Source organism: Harpia harpyja, chromosome 21, assembly GCF_026419915.1.
Source record: "Harpia harpyja isolate bHarHar1 chromosome 21, bHarHar1 primary haplotype, whole genome shotgun sequence".
Classification (NCBI taxonomy): Eukaryota; Metazoa; Chordata; class Aves; order Accipitriformes; family Accipitridae; genus Harpia; species Harpia harpyja.
Window position 1 is genome coordinate 18811450 of NC_068960.1, and position 18528 is coordinate 18829977.

At 55.8% G+C, this 18528-nt stretch overlaps 1 protein-coding gene across 4 annotated transcripts in view; it reads right to left on the reverse strand.

The window, feature by feature from the left end:
- ABCA3 (ATP binding cassette subfamily A member 3) overlaps positions 1 to 17661 on the reverse strand; it is a 32005-nt gene extending 14344 nt beyond the window's left edge. Inside the window, exons 1-12 of one of the 4 annotated variants that reach the window (XM_052772460.1) lie at positions 17583 to 17661; positions 12290 to 12394; positions 8198 to 8462; positions 7529 to 7656; positions 7222 to 7387; positions 5529 to 5788; positions 4656 to 4772; positions 3944 to 4064; positions 3202 to 3375; positions 2353 to 2534; positions 1005 to 1151; positions 506 to 635 (exon numbers count right to left, since the gene is read on the reverse strand). In XM_052772460.1, coding sequence (XP_052628420.1) covers positions 506 to 635; positions 1005 to 1151; positions 2353 to 2534; positions 3202 to 3375; positions 3944 to 4064; positions 4656 to 4772; positions 5529 to 5788; positions 7222 to 7387; positions 7529 to 7656; positions 8198 to 8462; positions 12290 to 12343 — 1744 coding nt within the window. In that variant the 5' untranslated portion in view covers positions 12344 to 12394; positions 17583 to 17661. Of the gene's footprint in view, positions 1 to 505; positions 636 to 1004; positions 1152 to 2352; positions 2535 to 3201; positions 3376 to 3943; positions 4065 to 4655; positions 4773 to 5528; positions 5789 to 7221; positions 7388 to 7528; positions 7657 to 8197; positions 8463 to 12289; positions 12395 to 14166; positions 14187 to 17570 lie in introns of those variants that run through there. The other 3 variants (XM_052772461.1, XM_052772462.1, XM_052772463.1) reach the window with 3 other exon arrangements.
- Positions 17662 to 18528: the final 867 nt, after the last annotated feature.

Consider the following 18528-nt stretch of genomic DNA (forward strand, 5'->3'; position numbering starts at 1 on the left):
ACCTCCAGGGAAGGTCCCATGGGCACCCTGGGCTGGCAGAAGCAACACAGAGTGATGGAGAACAGGGAAGAAAGGACCATCAAAGGTCACCATGCCAAAACAGGCTGCCCGGAGCTCAGCAACTCAAGAATGATGAAGAACAGTTCTTGGCCCATGCCCTCTCTGCCTTATCGTGACAAAGCCTACAGAGACCCGTCCTACAGCAGGTCCTTTCCCTTCTCAGGGCTCTCCAACACCAAGACTGGCTGTCATTTCCCCCGCTGGCTGATCCCACTCTCATGGAGGGCTGACCAGGGACCCCCACCTTCCCTCCATCTCCCCAGGCAGTGACATGCCTCTTACTACCCCAGCATCCGTGGCCAACAGCTCAGTGAACCGAAGGTGCTCCAGGGAAGAGCAAAAACCCCTCCCCAACCTCAGAGATGGGGTTCAACTCCTCCTTGCAAGTCAAACCATCAGCCCTTCCCTGCCACGTGCCAGCCCCAGAGCAGGATGCAGCTCCTACCTGTGAGCATGGACAGCGTGGTGGTCTTCCCAGCTCCATTGTGTCCCAACAGGACAGTGATCTGCCCTTCATACATGTTCACCGTTAAGTCCTTGACTGCCTCTTTCATCTTGTTTCCCACTTTGAAGACCTGCAGAGATCACGTTAACAAGTTGATGCTGCACTTGAGGCAAGTGCTCTCACATCTGCCCCCTCCGCTCCACATGGCAGTCAAAGCCCATGATGCTCACGTGGTGTTGGCATTAGACAACAGGTCTAATTCAGGTTAAATTCAGATGTCAACAGGTTAAACACAGATGTCGCTGCACCTGTAAGTACCTAACACTTCAGCCCACAACAAAATGCAGCCAGCTCTGGGGAAGAGCCTTACCTGCCTTACAGCAGCCAAGCAACACAGCCCAAGGCAAAGAGGGCAGCAAAATGATAAGGAAGCTGCCTGCAGGCAACTTTTACAAAAATGATGTTATGATGTGGTTTTGCTGTGCTGGGCAGTCAGTACCTTGGAAAGGTGCTTTATTTTGATTCCTGACACAAGGTCGGCAGGTTCCTCCTCAATGTACTGGCTCTTCAGAGCTTTCTCAGGGTCCTCCTCCTCCTCCTTCTCTTTTCCCACGACAGTCCTGGGGCGCCCGCACCAATATGAGGGCTGATGGAAGAAGGTAGGGAGAGAGAAACTCAGGCAAAGGCAGAGACCATCTCTTCTCCCCAGCCTTGGCCACCCTCCTCCTCCCACGCAGATGCCTCCCAGGGATCTCCAAGACCACACTCCTTGGCCTGGGAATTGCTAACCAGCACATCTTCAGCAGGCAGGTCAGAGGATGAAACTGCTCCTCCTGCCCTGCTGCATTCCCTTGGTTCTCTCTTACAGCAGGATTGCCCATGATTACACAGGCAGTTTTTCGCCGTCTTCATTCCCATGGAAAAGGTCAGTACTTCAATGAGAAGCAAAAAAGCTGCACCCTGTGCAGAAGAGCCCATGCAATGGGGGATCACCCCCTCCAAAAACGTTGACATCCACCAAATAAAAAAGCCTGGGGTCCAGCTGCTGCGATTACAGCCTTTTTTTGACCTGGCTCTCTAGGAATGAAAGTAAGTGTTTGGGACCTTAAATCCCCATGGAAATAACAATTCAACAACTCCTGGATGCAAAATCAGCATCCTGCTGCGGCTTTTGGCAGACAACTGTATCTCTACCACCCTGGTCTAGCTGCAAGAGGGATTGGGATGCTGGAGTAAAACCATGCTGGGATAAGGAATTTAGAGGGGAGGAGGAAAAACCTCCTGATTGAGTAACAAGGGATACATCCACAGGATCAAAATTGATTGTGTTGCTGTGGCTTAATGAATTCTCAGCAGCCAGCTGAGCGGCAGTAACCACCATAGCTACAGCTGCTGAAGACGATGCCAAGCATTTGACTTGGCAGAGCGAAGGCAGCTCAGCTGACGGGGTGACAGTCCTGACCCATCCCCTGGCACTAGCACATGGGGGCTGGCAGCGGGACGCAGATCGCCCAGGTCTACCCAGATGGCAGCGCTTGGGGAGTTTCAAATAACTGGATCTGGTTGCTCGCACCTGGGGCTTCTCTCCAATGCCTTCGCTTGAGCACGGAGACACTTAACACCCTGCACGCCAGGAAGTGTCGGGACAAAGATTTAAAGCCAAGAAGACAAAAAAACCACAGCTGCATCAGCCTTTACTGAGGACGTGCTGCAGACCCCTTGATTTTGGAGGCCAGACGGTGCCACCCTTGTACATTAGTCTAGCCCACTTCATAGCACAGACGTGGGGACCATCCCCAAGTGATGCCCATCAAGCCCACTGGAAGGGGTGCGTAAGCAGTGCTCACCGTCAAGAAGAAGTACCACGGCTGAGGCACGCCGTACTCCCCTGGAAAGACGGCCTCCACGTACCAGGCCACCACGCCGTAGAGCACCGAGTCCAGGAGCAGCATCCCCAGCACTTGGGCTAAGGTAAAGTTGTCGTCCACGCTGACGGGCTTCATGAGGTCCCTCCACTGAATGCCAGTCCCTGCAACGCACACAGGGCACCGCTTACCTCTGCATCCCCAGAAGGACAAAGTATTCTCCGAGACTGTCAGATAGCATCCTCTGTCCTAATTCACTGCTTGGTAACGAGGAGCATACGAACGGCTCTACAATCCCTTCTATAGATGGAGGGAAAAGATGCAGCAGAAAGCATGCTGACATCTCAAGGCTCCCCACCCCATCACGCTTCTTCCATCACGTTCTCAGCAACTGCCCGGGGAAGAAGCAATGTCTTCTCCAGCCATTGCCCCTCCATCACCGCAGCCGCCTTTTTAGTGCCACCACTTTGCAAAAGCGCGGCTGCTGCTGGAACCAACAGCAAATTCTTATTAACAGAAATTAAAGATATCTATTGGGAAGGAGGAAATGCAGTGGATTCCCATCCGTTAGAACAGAATTTGTTTGGTAATCAAAGCGATGATGGCATTTTGCATAGCCTAGACTGCCAGGGGCTGGGTTCAGAGGGGCAGAGCCCTGGTACTGGTAAGACCTGCAGGAGCAATCAGCAATTAGCCCTCCTGCTCTCATTAGGAGCCCGAAAGTCATTCTCCCTACCTTCTTTCCACCCTTCACACCACATGCAAACCAGTCCCAACCCACCACAAAAAAAGGCTGGCTCCTCTCCTGAGGGACGGGAGGCACTTGCTCACCTTTTCCTTCGAACATGCCTATAAGTTGTGCCCCCATGGCCATGGCCACATTGGAGATGAGGCAGGATGCCAGCTTCTGGCTGTGGGACATCAGGTCGTAGCGGGGTGAGATGAAGAAGTAAGGGATGTAGGAGAAAAAGTAGAGGAAGCCGCCAGCAGCAGCCGCAACATTTGCTGCCAGCAAACAGAAAAGCGGGAGGGAAAACGTCAATAATAAGGTGATGCCACCAAATATTTCTCACCAGCTTTCCATCCAGGGAGATTCAAGCCTTTTGCACAAAGTGTGGTTACAGGGGGGCAGGACAAGGACGTGCCCATGTCCCTCGGCAAGGCAGAAGCAGTGCCGGGCCCCGACCCCGTGGTGGGCAGCTGCAGAAGCATCCTGCCCATCCCAGACCAGAGCATCCTGCGGCCAAGACAGCCAGATGAGGCCCTAATGCATAAGCTTGTCTGGTTTGGCAAGTGAGAGTACGCACATCCCTTCCCACACACCGTGGGGAAAATGCAGCCAAAAAAGGGAAGAAAAGCCCCTCCTCCACATGTCAAAGCAAGTTCTCCAACACAGAGCCCTGTGCAACCTCACATAACTCTGGTGCTGGCCCTGCTTTGAGCAAGATGGACCGATGACCTCGAGAGCTGCTTGCCAACTCAAATTAACCAAAGATTTCACAGCACAAGGACCATAACACCCCCCCAGCCCCGCAGGTCAGCAACGCAAGGAGGCAGCCGGGAAGGGACTCACCTCTTGAGAAGAAGGTGCTCACCATGAAGTTGAAGGAGATAGAGGAGATGGAGAAGATTGCGAGGAAGGTGAACACCAGCGTGGGGTCACTGTTGGTGAGCACCGCTCCCTGTTCGCTTACCTACCGAGAAAATCTGGTTACGCCCACGGTTACTGAAGCTGGCTGTGGCTGCAGGCATGTGTAGGCAGCCAAGACCTGATGTTTTCCATGGGTGAAAGACAAGCTGAGATGGGCAAGAACACCCAGGCCCTCCTAGACCACTCCAGAGGGAGGAAATCCAGGTTGCCCTCATGTGACATGGGGTCTAAGAGGCAGGGGACACCTTGCTCAGCATCTGGGCAGCCACCTCCTGCTTCTCATGGTGTGGGTACAAGCAGAGAGGAGGGCTTGAGTGCCTCCAAGGGCACGCAGGGCTGTGGGAGCAGGGTGGTCCTGCTCTGCATGGAGTGCCTGGGCCTTCCCGGTGCCCGTGGGGCTCTCACCCTCCAGCCCCCTCCTGGGGAGGTCACCCCTGCCATGAAAGGCAGCTATGAGCATCAGCGCTGCCCACCCAGCTCCGGAAAAGGCCAACTCCAGCCTCCATTACACACGTGGAGGAGTCCTGAGGCACCAGGACAGTCCATCCCATGGCAGAGGAGCCTTGTCATCCCCATGCCTTGCCAGCACAGAGCTTCTGGCCTGCAGAACGGTGGCCTGGGGAAAGACACTCACCTTGACACAGAAGAGCACGGTGACGAAAAACACAGACACCAGGAGGAAGAGGAAGAACATGAGGAACCAGGCGCTCCAGTGCAACCAGTTGCTGAGGCCCATCATGTGCATGTACTCCTGCGGGGAGGTCACGCCGTCACCCAGAGCTGCACCCACACCTCCTAGGCATGGCCAGGGTGAGGTGGAAGCCCTGGTCAGGGGGGTGGTGGGGGTGGCTTTGCCCTGAAGCACTAGCGAGGGAGGTGGCAGCCCTAGGTGGTCCTGCACAGCCTTCAGCATTGCACGGCGTCCCCCACCTCCCTGGACACCACCGCTGCAGGAGAACATCTCCCCAAAGAGCTGAGCTGAACCCAACACCAGAGCAGCTGATGCCGGCGGGGCCACCACGGCCACCCCGCGGTGGGGCAGAGGGCAGGACAACCCGACGCCCGGGGCAGCCAAGCCCTGCACACTCAGCCCTGCTGTCGCAACCACCGCATCAGCCGAGCCCCAACCTCCCCCACAACACAACACAGACACAGGGGTTCCTGCATTCAAAAGACAAAGATTTTGCTTCCCATATGCTGAACTCCTGAATCCACCCAGCTCTGGAATCCACACGTGTTGCCCCCTCTCCAAGCCACCTTCCAGCCCAAGAGAAACACCAGCCCTTCGGTCCAGCAGCCTTGGCCGCACGGCAAGGAGAGCCGAGCCGCATCCTGGCGGCAGGATTAGCGACATTCCTCCCTGGGGCTTGCTAATCCGCTGCCATCCCCACCTTCTGCTTGCTGGCTCCAAACCCGACGGGGATTTTATTCCTAATTTAAAGGCAGCATCTGTGGGGAAGTGCTGCAGAGGGAGGGGAGCACCCAGATGTCCCACTGCTCACGTTACCTTCAGCTTCTTCTCCTTCTCGTGCACGACGGCACGGACGATGTTGAGCGAGGTGTAGGTGAAGCTGAGCATGAGGAGCAGGGGCAGCTGGTTCTGGATGGCGAGGAGGAAGAGGTCGTTGACGTACGCCGGGTAGGGGAAGCGCTGCACCACCACCGTGATGTTCTCCAGCAAGCTGGTGGAGCTGGCGTTGGCGTGGTACTGTATGATGGCTCTGTCCACCGCATGCTGCACCGCCAGGAAACCTTCTCGGATATAGCCTGCATGGCAAAAACAAGACGGGGGAATAGAGACAGGTCCAGGTTTTGGAGGGAGGCGTTGGCACAATGAGAGAAACAGCTTTTGTGGGAGGGATTGCTCAGGAAGAAGAACGGGAAACAAAAAAAGAGCTTGTAGGAAAAGCAAAATAAACATCACTGTCGACACACTCCTGCAGACACAGAGGGGCTTGGGAAGGATTTAAATGACAGCAATTTAAATCTCTCAAAATCATCATTTAAAAGCAGCTGGCAGGAAAACTCAATTTAAACTGCAGTCGCCTTTCTGCAGGCCTGCCTTTATTTTTGTTAGCGGGGAGATTCTCCGTCATCATTAACCACCATCAATGTCACTGAGCTTGTATTTGGTCCCCCTTTTTTTTTTTGTAAACCAAGAGAATATGGGATACTATGCAGGTTTTGGTGACGAAGAATATATCCTGTTACTCACATTTGGCTTAAATTTTTGTGCGTTAGAAAACAGTGAAAGATTTTTCATTTTCAACTAGTTTATTTTTATGTGGGATTTCTGCCATGTGCTACTTAAATGGAAACTCAGATTCTGCTTACAAAGCCCCAAACGAGCATTTTGAAAGTTAGTTGCTTAAAATGACCTAGACAAGAGAAGGAAAATGTAAGAATATGAGATCACGAATAATGTTTTATATTAACTAATTTAATAAACAAACACTGTAGCAAGGGAATTGATCTGAGCTCCTGGTCACCCCATCCCGCAGAACATTTGAACCAGCAGATATCATCCTCTCAGGCTCATGTTTATTTACACTGTGTGAGCAAAACCCGTTTGCCCGCTTTCTTGGCCTCTCAATCTTTTCCTTGACACTGGTATTGAACGATGGAAGGCGAAACCCAACTGAGGGAAATAACTCCTTTGCAGCCACAGAGGAAGCTCCCAAAAAAGTAAGTCCTAAGCCAGCTCCGGCAACGTCCCCACTGCCTCCTGCTCCGTCAGTGGTTTGGCTGTCCTTAAAAACCTACGCTCAAACCACAGAATTGCTCTATTTACTTTTAAAGTATTTAAGCAGCATGATAAACACGGAGCAGATTGGACCCTGAAATAAATTTTCTATTAAAAATATAAAAGGAAAAAAAAATGTTAAATTAAAAAAAAATCACCTAAATAAAATTTATTCTTATCCAACGCCGCTCAGCAGAGGTACCCAAGGGCCAGCAGTGCCCAAGAAGTCACAGGATAAAATGTAAATAAATATTACAAATAACAAATATAATATTAAAAATATTTACATCAAATTAATTCTTTTTAAAAATTAAATTAAATTAATTTTTTTAACTAAACTGTTTATTTAAAAGCTCAGAGCCTCAGTGAATCTCTGTAACAAGCTGAGTTGCTGTACAGAAAATTACATCCATCCCTTTGGCAAAATAGCCCGTGGCAGGGGAGAGGCAGCCCTCACCCGGTGTTCCCCCATCGGCAAACTTGGCCTCCCGCGGCCCGGGCAGCTGGAAGAGCGGGAAGAGGTAGCTGGTGTGCCAGTCCCGGTCCAGGTTGGGGTTCAGACCCGTCTGCTCGCTCCGCGGCGCGTTCCTCGGGCTGTACTTGAAGCGCAGCTCATAGTCGACCTGGAAGGAGCACACCGAGAGTGTCGCAGGTGGGACAGAAAGGAGCAAAGTCGGGATCGCAGAGGGGGGGAGGATGCTGGCGTCCATCCCCGTCCCCTCCGGTGTCCTTGTCCCCCCTCCCCCACCCCCAGCCCTGCTCACCTGGAGGGGCAGCGGGGCCGTGCTCTGCTGGAAGCGGTGCTTGAACACGACAGCGGCCAGCACGCTGCCCGAGCGGTTGTCCGACTTGACGTACTCCTCAAAGTCCCGCTCTGAGGCAAAGCCCTGAGCTGCGGAGGGGGAAAAAAAAACAGAGATGCAGGCATGGGGCACGGCAACTCAACGCGGGCTGATGCTCAACCATCACCAAAACCATCATTTTTGTCCAGGTCATGAGGGATGCGCTCCAGCCAGAGCTGGGAAACACCGCTGCTGCCAGACATGGGGGATTTATATGGGATGCTGCTGTACCCGTCACAGGGCATGCAGACGATTCCTCCTCCTCGAGAGCAGGAGTCAGCTCTCCTTTCAGAGAAAATCCTAACGTTATCTTTAGTTTGGAACATGAAGCGCTAAAATTTTCTGTGCGACAAGATTTCCAAAAATACTTTTTCTCAGTGAAGTGACAGCCGTTTTCTTTAACTATTTTAGGGCAATATTTTTCTGGATGGAAACTGCAACAAAGTGCGACCAAAAATCAAACCAAAATCCTGTAGTTTTAGCGAAACAAAAATAAAACCATTGCCTTGAAGTTCTGAAAAAAACAATGCATCCTAGCATTTATCAGAGTAAAAATTTGTACCAATTTCTGGGCCCCCTGCCCCTGCTCACCTCTGATGCTGATGGGTAAAGCTCTCTCCACCGCCTCGGCAATGCTCCTGACAGCACTGCTGTTGGAGGGGACATAAGCCAGCTCCCAGGGGTTGCTGGGGTGCCGGCGGTAGAAGAAGCCCGGCAGGTCATCCACGGACTCGGGGGGATAGACGGTGGCGTTGGGGTGGCTGATGGAGTGCACCCGGTGCCGCAGCGCTATCAGGATGGCGGCAAAGAGCAGCGGTAGGCAGATTTCGATGACTGTCACCAAGATCTGCCGTTTCTGCAGGAAATAAAAAGATATAAAAAGAAATAAAATGTAAACACTGAAGGTAGATCAAACACAGTAATGAGGTTCAGGGCATGCAAATGTCATGCAGCAGAAGCGTTCTTGCATTTCACAAGGTTTCACAACCCGGGTTTTTCCAGAGGCCAGGAACAACGCTGCGCCGGTTCCCACATCCATCAGGACTCTCTGGGCAAGGTGTCCCCTACCCTAAGCACTGCTCCGTCTCAAACCACCCTCCTTTAGAGCCTTCCCTGCCATGCTGCCAGGTTTGAATGAGCTGAGCTGGTCGTTTGCCCTTTCCCTGCGCCACGGGGCTCTGCCCAGGAGCAGGCAGCACTCAGTCCTTGCCTAAACCGCACCTGCAGGCAACTCTCCCGTGCCGCAGGGACCAGCCGCTGCCGGGAGAACGAAGAGAACAGCTTTCGCCAAAGCACAGCAACCTTGCCCAACACTTACAGGGCTGGGAGCTAAAAATACTGTAACTAAATGAAAGGCTGGGACAAGCAGCAGCGGGGGATGTAAAGCAGAGCGTAGCAAAGCTATTGCAGCCAGTAAAGTTTCTGCTGTCGGAGCTTAGAGCAGGACGTGGGCTCTGCGGCCTGGGCTGGGGTGGGACCTCGCAGACCCTCTGGCTACAGGCATCGGTGCCCCTGCACAGCACTGAGAACATACCCACGAGCTCAGCCTCCACCCCAAGGCCTGCCTGCACTAAACACAATGGCTCATTTACGTTTTTTTAATTGAGGTTCAAGCAACCGGACAATGAACTCGAGTCCGGTGAACACACTTGGGCAGCCAAGCTGCAGCATGACCGTTCAGTGGTTTCGCCCAGGGCTACCTCTCCTGCAAACTTCCCACTAGCTACTAACACCCACTACCAACCCAGGTCAATTAGCATTTAAAACTCTGCTCTTCCAGGGGAACTGGGGTCATCTCTGACTGGAGGGGCAACGGGAGCAGCGGTCCCAACCAGCACCACGCACACCCACGTCCCTGCAGCATGACCCCTCGATCTGTTTTACTGCAGATGCCAGGACACACTGCTGACCGATGGATTTATACTTGTAAAAATCACTCCAAAGGTTGCACTTGCTTCCAAGAAGGGGAGCAGTGAGCACTGGGCTGCTCCTGCTGGAACCTGCATCACCCCGCTGGGGTGGGGATGGGAGAGGGAGGCAGGCCGCAGAGCTGCAGCAGCAGCAGCCAGGCAGGTCTGGGTAAGAGACATGAAATCTGGACCCAGCCACCTTATTTCCTCCTGCAAACCAAGCTGCCTTCACCCGAGCCCAGCCCAGCAAACCTCAATCACTGCAGTGACAGCTAATGAGATGTCCCTGGCAGCAGGGAGCAGCTCTGGGTGCAGGGAGTCACAGCTGCTCACATGGAACAGGGTGCCCAGACCAGAAGCAGTGGCATTAACCTCTTCCAAGGGCTCTGGCTAAGATGAACTTTACAAGACACAGGGGGTTTTCCACCCTCCCCTCCGCTGGGCTGGAAAGAGGAACACCACCAGGCAAGAGGAGCACCAAAAGGTTTATTCTCACAATTGCTGTCTCAGCAATTGGTTTTTATTTGCCGGCGCAGCTCCTCGCCGAGATCTCTGCACGCTTGGCGTTGTTAAACCGCCTCCCGCCTGGCCCCAAGGCCGCTGTCACAGCGGTGCCACGGCCCGCATCACAGCCAGGCACAGCGATGGTCTGCGGTGCCATACGAAACACGCCTGCAGATGCCAGGCGCCTGTACAGGGTGAGCACGCTGCGGGCACGGCACGGTACGGCACGGCACGACCCTGCGGCTCTCGGGGCTCCTCACCTGCCTGCTCTCCTGCCTGCGCTGACCACGTGCTGGAGGCAGCACCCCGGCTGCCACAAAAGCTCCTTCAGCTCTGCAAACACCAAGCATTGAGCTGTGCTGACCATGGAGTTACCTCCCGTCCCTCTGCAGAGTGGAAAAGGTTTTATTTTTTTAAACGGGGAGAGGAGGGTGAAGCAGCAAGTGGGGTACGCAAAGGTGGGCAGAGTCTCCAGTGGGACAGGAACGGAGCCCTGAGCACAGAGCAGCCCAGATCTCCCGGGAAGGGAGACAGTCCGTCCTACAGCAGCTGGTGTGAATTGGCTCTCGGCTGCTTTGTCAGGAGGGGACACAGGGGCATACAGCCACACAGCCGCTCCCCGCATTGCCCTGGCTCTCAGCAGTCACTGCCAAAGCCAAAAACCGCTCTTTGGGTTTCCCCTGGGAGGAGCTGCCTGCTCCCACCCCAGCCAGGGACAAGGAGTCACTGCTGCAACCAGCCCCGGCAGCACGGCCAGGAGGCAGCGGCTCCAAGTGGGCAGGGAAAAAGAAGGCTTTCCAAAGGCCACGCTCATAAAAGCGACTGTTGCAGATGTCTGATGGTTTTATAATGCGGCTCTGGCGGACCAGCTGCCTCCCGCTGATTTACTACCATATTAACCCTCTCTCAGTCTCCTGGGCTGTCTCCAGAATGGTTGCCTGGCTCCCTGAACTTGCAGGCTAATACTCATTTACCAGCGCTGGCTTTCACCGCTTATAAGCTGCTGTATTCCAGAGGTGACGGGGAAGCTCATCCATAATCACCGCCTCCGCCTGGCCAGGACTGCCCCAGCTTTGAGCAAGCCACGTGTCCCAGCATCCATCTTCACACCAGGGTGATAATGGCTTGGGAGCTCTGCGTCTTCATCAGGAGCATGATTTTTGGTGGAAACTTAGAGGAGGGGAGCAAACACTCCAGGCTGTATTCCGGCACAGTAGATCCAAGTCAGCTTGTGGCCTTGGAAAACACGACGAGAGGTGCCCCCACCCCAGAGCACACCCAGAAAACAACGCTATTCCCCTGCAGAGGGGATTGGGGATTGTCCTGACCATGTCTGGGGTGTACAAGGGGGATTCACAGGACTGGCCATCACGCACACCCATGGAGCACGCTCCTGACTGCAAATCAGACCTGCTGCCAGTCCCTTCGGTCACATCCAAGCCCCGCTGCCTGCTCCCTGCCCTGCCGGAAGACTGGATGCAGGCAGCCCAGCCAGCCCTTCCCTCTTCCTTTTGTTTATTTTTAAAGCAACGTCGTGCTGATCTGCAGAAGGGTAACTGAAAGTGTAAAGCCAGGCTGCAGCGATCTCTGCTCCCTCCTCTTCCGTCACTCTCTGCCAGGGCTGGCTCTGGGTCCCAGCAGAGCCACAGCATCCGCCCAGGAGCGCCCACACGCTGCTTAAAGGCGCTGCAGAAGCAGGCAGGACGCTGCCAGTCAGCAAGGAAAGGAGGTTCCCAGGTCCCCAAATCCATCATCATTAGCCAGTTGCCACGCAGACAGTTGGGCTGGGAGCGGATGCCAGGACGATGGTGGTTTAATATTTTTAAGACCCCCAGAAGCTGCAGAAAGTAATGGAGGGAAAAAAAAAACTGGGCCCCGGGGGGTTTAGAGGCATCGGGCAGCAATCAGCACCTCCAGAGGAGCCTGTGTAACAGGATAGCTCAAGAAACCCACCATCGCACAGGAGGGAGCGTGGGTTATCCTGCCTCGCGAGAAGGGTGAGCTGAACTCACAGCCAGATTGCAGAAGGAGGGGAATGGCACAGCATGTACTCGAGGGGACAGGGACAACTGAGCACACAGCCCTGTCACTAACTCCCCAGCACAAAAGCATTACAACACCACATGCACGAATAAATCGGTTTTCCTCCAGGAGATGCCCTGGGCCCACGGTGAAGGTTTGCTGGAGAATCAAGACCCTGGGCAAGCTCTGATGTACCCACATTTAGTGGTGACAGAGGCAGCCCCCCGAGAGCGCAGCGCCAGCCCACCTGCAGGATGTAGTTCTTCCAGAGCAGCAGCCCAAACTGCCTGAGAACAACCATCCTCCCATCAGAAGGGGACCACCGCCGCTGCCACCGCTGCTCCGCAGGACCCTGGAAGAGAGGAGAGAGCCATGAATGCCGGGTGCTCGTGGTCCCAGGTGGCCGGAGGTCAGCATCCTGCATCCCGCCTGTCAGCAACCCAAGGGCAGCTCTGTGTTTCCAGCCTGATGTCACCACAGCTGGCTTGGCCTCAAATGGGGAAAAATAACTGTCGTGCTCCCTCTCTAAGGGTCATTACTGACCCGTAAGAGCCAGAGCTCGTGGTTTCTGGCATAACCCGTTCCCGGTTGTTGGTGTGACCCGAGCTGCAAGAGGGGGAGGTCGCTGTTCAGAAACCCAACCTGCGAGCATCAGGGGTCCCTCAGCTGCAGCAGGCAGGGGACAGCTTTCCTTAAGCAGTAGGAGCACAGGGTTACAGAATCACAAACACCAGCCTGAGGAAGGCCACCAAACTCCTTGCAGCCCATTATTTTGGGACTGGTGAAGATTTCAAGTTGTGCCTCCGCCTCCTGCAACGTGAAGGGTTGGGTTTGCAATGTTAACAGTGCTTTCCCAGCAGAAACTTCTTGGAGAGGCAAGGATGAGAAAAGGGCAGGGAAGCAGAAAGGAAGGTCGGCACTTGAGGTCGATACACCCGCGTCCTCCCCCTCTTGGGAAGCATCTGCCATCCCTCCAAGTTGTTTTTGTCTCTGCAGCGGCATTTCGTGACGAAGCGTCGCTGTCCCACCAGGACACAGGCTGTGATTGCACGCGTGCAGCAACTCACCCAGAAGCGCAGCACAGCGAAGGGGCAGCCCTGGCACAAGCAGAGCCGCCTGCCCACGCTGCTGGGTGCCGGGCAGCCCCCAGCCAAGCAGCCCCTCAGCCTCTGAGCACGGCAAACCCCCTCTTCCCGCAGCAACGGGGCCAGCCTGGGTCACAGCAGCGCCCATCAGCCCTGCCGCACCCTCCACGAGCGGGCAGCTGCCAGGTTCATCTCCGAGAGCCTGTGCTCCAAAGCCCGGCAGCACCAAAAGCCACTGCAGAGACAAGGATGGACACATTACCTACCAGCAACCCCCCTGGAGATGCTCAACAGCACATTTTCCAGCCCCGGTCAGGACAGTAGCAGCTCCTTGGATGCAGCTGGCACCCACAAACCTCAGCAGGGAGTTTAGGGTGCCGCAGCAAGAGGAGAAGGGAAGCTGGCAACCCAGCCTGCCCAACCTTTGCTCCCAGACCAGTGACTGGTAAATGCACATTGCGAGCAGAGCACTGACAGCTGGGAGCAACTGAGCTGCAGCAAGAGCAAGCTAAAATCCACGTAGGTCTGCAGACAAAGCAACAAGCATCCATCTACCTAGCCTGCCCTATGCCACCAGCTCCTTGAGCCCTCCAGAAACGTTCTCCTGGCTTGGCATGTACCCACCCATTCCCAACCCAAAACCCAGGTGCATTCTTAGAGGAAAAAAAAAAAAAAAAAAAAACAGAGAAAAACCTCCCCCCACCTTCTTTTTGCCACTCCATGCACAGAAGTCAGATTCCTGCAACAGCAAGGGACATCTGTGCTCAAGCATCCTGCTCTGGACAGAAAAAAAGCAGAAGAGGTCCACTCCTGCAGCCCAGAAAAGCCTGTCAGACACCTGCCCCGGGCAGCAAGCAGGGAAGGAACAGCAAAGGGGACTTTGCAAAGGTGTCTGCTGCTAGATTTCAGCTTAAAAACCTTCAAGCTCATCACAAAGCGCTGCGTCTCCAGCTGGCCTCAGGTCCACACATCCCTGGCAGAAATGCCACCAGTCTGCCATAGGAACCCCCAGCACTGCATGCAGCAGTATCCAACACACCTTCAAATGAGCCTCCTGAGGAGCAGAAACCTTCCTCACACAGTCAGTTGAAGGGAATCCAGAGCAAATCAAGGGAATCAAACTTTTCACTTGTTTTAAAGACGACAAACACGACAGGTCAGGCTGGAGAAGACTGCTGCCTTTGCAGAGATCCCACCTCCTGCTCCTGCATCTCTCCTGGCTACTCGTCCTGCCGCACCCTCAAACGCAAGCTGCCCCCCCCCGACCGCCCACACGGGTCTTATGGCTGCCATCGAGGCTGGTACATCACTGAGAAAATGTCAAGCAGCTCTTGGGCAACACAAACACTACTCAAAGTCAGAAAACTTCATTATCGTCAATAAATTTTTTCCAAGCTTTTAAGTGTTCCAAGAAAACCCGTACTGGACCTTTCACTTGCTGGAGCATGAGAGAAGGAAGCAGCTCAGTTACAACAGGGCTACTCTTACTAGATTTGAGAACAAAAATGATTTTCCAGCCTCTGGGTATCCACAGAAATGATTTTTTTCAACTCAAAAGGGAAAACCTTTTTTGGAAGGTGCTGCCTGGATCAGCCTCAAGATGCCCGTGACCACAGGCAGTTCAGGCAGGGTCCCCACCCACCCCCCTGCGCATGTCCAGGACCACTTTTGGCAGGAAAGGAGGGCTGTGCACAGCTGGTTCAAGACAAACTCAGAGCACCGCTCGTACCTTGCAGGAGGACACCCCGCGATGCACTTGCCTACTCGCATGGCGGCAGGTTGGGCTGTCCCCTCCGGAGATGCTCTCCTGCCTGACCTGAGATAAGACTGACTTTCCCAGCAAAAGGCACCGAAAAACATCTGGGGGAAGAAAGAGATGACCACCACCAGCTTCTGGGAGAACAACCCAGTTCCTCTCCCCCTCGCTGGGAACACCCTGCTCTCCGCACCCGACCGCGGCGGGAGGAAGATTCTCCTAAATACGCGAGCGTGGATTCGCCCTGGCCTTCCCCAGGGAGGTTAGTGAGGAAGGAGACCCTCCTGCCTGCCTGCCTGCAACCCAGACAGGTGGAAGCCAGACAGGTCCTTGCCACCTGGCCAGCACCACCAGCCCCTGCTGTGCTGCCAAGCACAGCGCCGAGCTGTGCCGGATAACGTGGTGGCTGCAACAGCTGCCAGCCTGGACCGGAGGTCTCCCGCCGGTGGATTTAGATGAGGACAGGCTGACGATCGGCAGGGATCAAGGCCACAGCATCCCACCTCCTGACCCACTTCCACGCCGCCTCATCGCTGGGAGCCAGCCGTCCCCAGCCACTGTCTCAGCAGAAAGGGCTGGGCAAGCCGAGCAAAGGCCACTTGCTCCTGGGAGCTGGCAGTTATTTTAGAGCACTTGCTGCATTTCTGCTCTTCTGATGTCCCGTTCCCATAGAAACAAGGCCTGGAAATGGCAGACGTTGCCTTTTTTTTTTTATAAAATCAGCGTTTCTCCCCACCAACTCGCAGAGGCACCCTGTCACCCCTAAAAGATGAGCTACAGACCCTGCTGGAACTTCCATCTCTGTGGCTGCGGAACACACAGTGCCCAGGGTGGTGGCATCACATACCTGGCGAGGGCTGTCAGGACCTGGGTGCTTTGCACGCTGACACTGGAGCAGGAAACACCTCTCTGCTCCCCACAGCGCCTGTGCTGGAAATTAAAAGCATGAGCACCCATGGCAGAGGGGAGGACTTTTTTTGGCCAGCTTTTTCAGGAAGAGCAGGAGATTTCTGACACCTGTGCAGCCAGAAAGTCCCTTCTCCTACAGCCAGGTCCAGCAAAAAGCAACCAGGGCCAGCAGCCACCAGACCAGCCACAGCTGTTCAGCGGTACACAGCTCTCATTGCTGTTTTTGTCTTCCCCCTCTCACCATTCACGGAGATGCAAGAGTCATGACACAGCCAGACCATAAAAGCCGCACCTACCGCAGCATGAGAGGTGCAAACAGCAATAAAACTTTCTGGGAGGCTGCAAGCCTGGCGGGGTGCAAGGGGCTGTTGACCCAGCGCGGGCATCGAGCACGCAGGACCCAGCAGCCTCGCAGCTCTCTGCAAAACCAGCACTCCACTGGCTCCCCTACAGATCCATTTATTCCCCAGACAGGAACTTCAGGCCTCGAAATACAGAAGTAAACACAAACAATGACGGGGCTGGGTCCCGTTTGCAGAAGTGGGGGGTCGGGTTTGTGCCCGGCCGCTGCCCTGGAGCAAGGCAAGGAGGGGACTGGTGGGCCCGGGGAGCCCGGCAGGCTCCTGGGTGACTGAATCACATCCACAACAAGCGCTTGGGCATCAGCAAGAGAGGAGGGAAGAAGCTGCTGCATCAGAGCTGGTCATTCCATTTGCTTTAAAAACACCGTCGGTGGTTTGTCCAGAGAGTTTGCAGTTGCACGTAAAGAGCCAAACTCTCTGCAAGTTCAGCGGCCTCATGGATTTGGCAAAGGAACAAGGTCTGGAGTCCGATGGGGGAGTTTCTCGTGAGCCCTCCTGCAAACCACCCCCCGCCTCTCAGCCGCCCGGCCGGGGCCGGGCAGGACAGGCCACCTGGTCACGCTGCGAGCCCACGGCAAACAACACCCGGGGGAGCTCCCTTCCCTCGGGCGGCTACCTGCACTTGGGCTGTGCTTGCCGGGGGCTAAGAGCGGATGCAGAAATAGCCCGTGAAGCGGTGATTTCACACGCCTGAACCGCGGAGACCCGAGCTGCAGCTTATTTATGCTTCCAGAAAGCCGTCTGTACCGGTGGTACCTGCTTGGCCAGAAGCCCCGGGGCGCAGCCGGGCGCTCGCTGGCTCACTGGCAGCCCCCAAGAGCCGGTGCCCCAGCCCCAGGGTGCAAGGGGAAGGGGTGACCCAGGGCACCCCCCTGCACCAGCCAGGGCTGAAGATGACGGCCAGGTCACGCCGGCAAGGCACAGCCCTTCTCCCGGCCGTCAGGAGCCATGCAGGCCGGTACGTGGCATCCCCGGGGGAGGCTGGCAGGGGCGCGGCGCTGCCTGCGAGGGAGCTGGGCACATGGTCGCCTCCTCTTCCTTCGCCTCCTCCTCCTCCTCCTCCATCCCGCCTGCGGCCCAGCATCCCCAGGCCCGGCCGCTCCCCGCGGGGTGGGACCCGCGATCCGCCCCGGCCGCAGCCGGGGACGGCGAGCTCTGAGCACCCGGGGCTGCCCCGGGCCGGGCTCAGCTCGCCCCGCGACCTCGCGGGCCCCGGCCCCACGCAGGGGGCACCCACCGGGCCCGGGCCGGAGCGCGGAGGAGCCCGCGGCGCTAGGCGAAAGGCCCCGGAGGCTGCCGCAGCCCCGGGCGGGGCCGCCCGCCGACCGGCCGCGCAAAGGCCGCTGCTACCGCGCACCCGCCGGGCTGGCACCCCCCAGTACCCACCTCCCCCCCGGCACCCACTCACCCACTCACCCACTCACTCACCGGGCCGGGCGGCTCCGGCTCCGGTTCCGGCTGCGGCTCCGGCTCCGTCCCGCGGCCCCGCCCGCCCCGACAGCCGGGCCCGGCCCCGCCCCGCCCCGCCCCGCCCCGTCCCGCGCACGCGCCGCACCGGCGGGCGGGGCCGGGGAGCGCGGGGAGAGGAGAGGGGTGCGTCATCGCGCGCGGGAGCGCGTGTGTACACACATGTGTGTGTCACTGTGTGTGTGTGTGTGTGTGTGTACACGTGTGTCACTGTGTGAGAGCGAGTGAGAGTGTGTGAGTGAGCATGTGTACACGTGTGTGTCGCAGTGTGTGTGTGCGCGCGAGTGTGTGTGAGTGTGCGTGCGAGTGTGTGTACGTGTCACTTGTTTGAGTGTGTGAGAGTGTGCCTGTACACATGTGTGTCACTGTGTGTGTGTGTCTGCGTGCACACATGTGTGTTTCACTGTGTGTGTGATCCTCTGTGTATGCACACGTGCACATGTGTCTGTGTGTGTCACCTTGTGTGTCTCTGTGTCCTTGTGTGTCACTGTGTGTGCACGCACGTGTGTGTGTCGCCCTGTGTGTATTACTGGGCGTGTGTTACTGCGTGCATGTGTGTGCATGCCTGTCACTGTGCGTGCACACGTCTGTGTGCATTACAGTGTGCGCGCATTACAGTGTGTGCACACGCATGTGTATGTATTGCTCTGTGTGTGGGTTACTCTGTGCGTGTGTCTTACTCTGTGCACACATTGCATGTATGCACATAAGCGTGTCTGTGTGCACTGGTGCGTGCATGTGCACTGCACACCTGTGTCTGCACCAGGCATTGTGTCTATGCATGGGGCGGGGGGGCAGTGCACATGTACACGTGTGTGTCCACCAGACACCACTGTCTGCAGGGGAACTGATATAGAGAACGAACTGCTTATTGCTTAATGATTGTCTCTCTGTAACTTTACATACC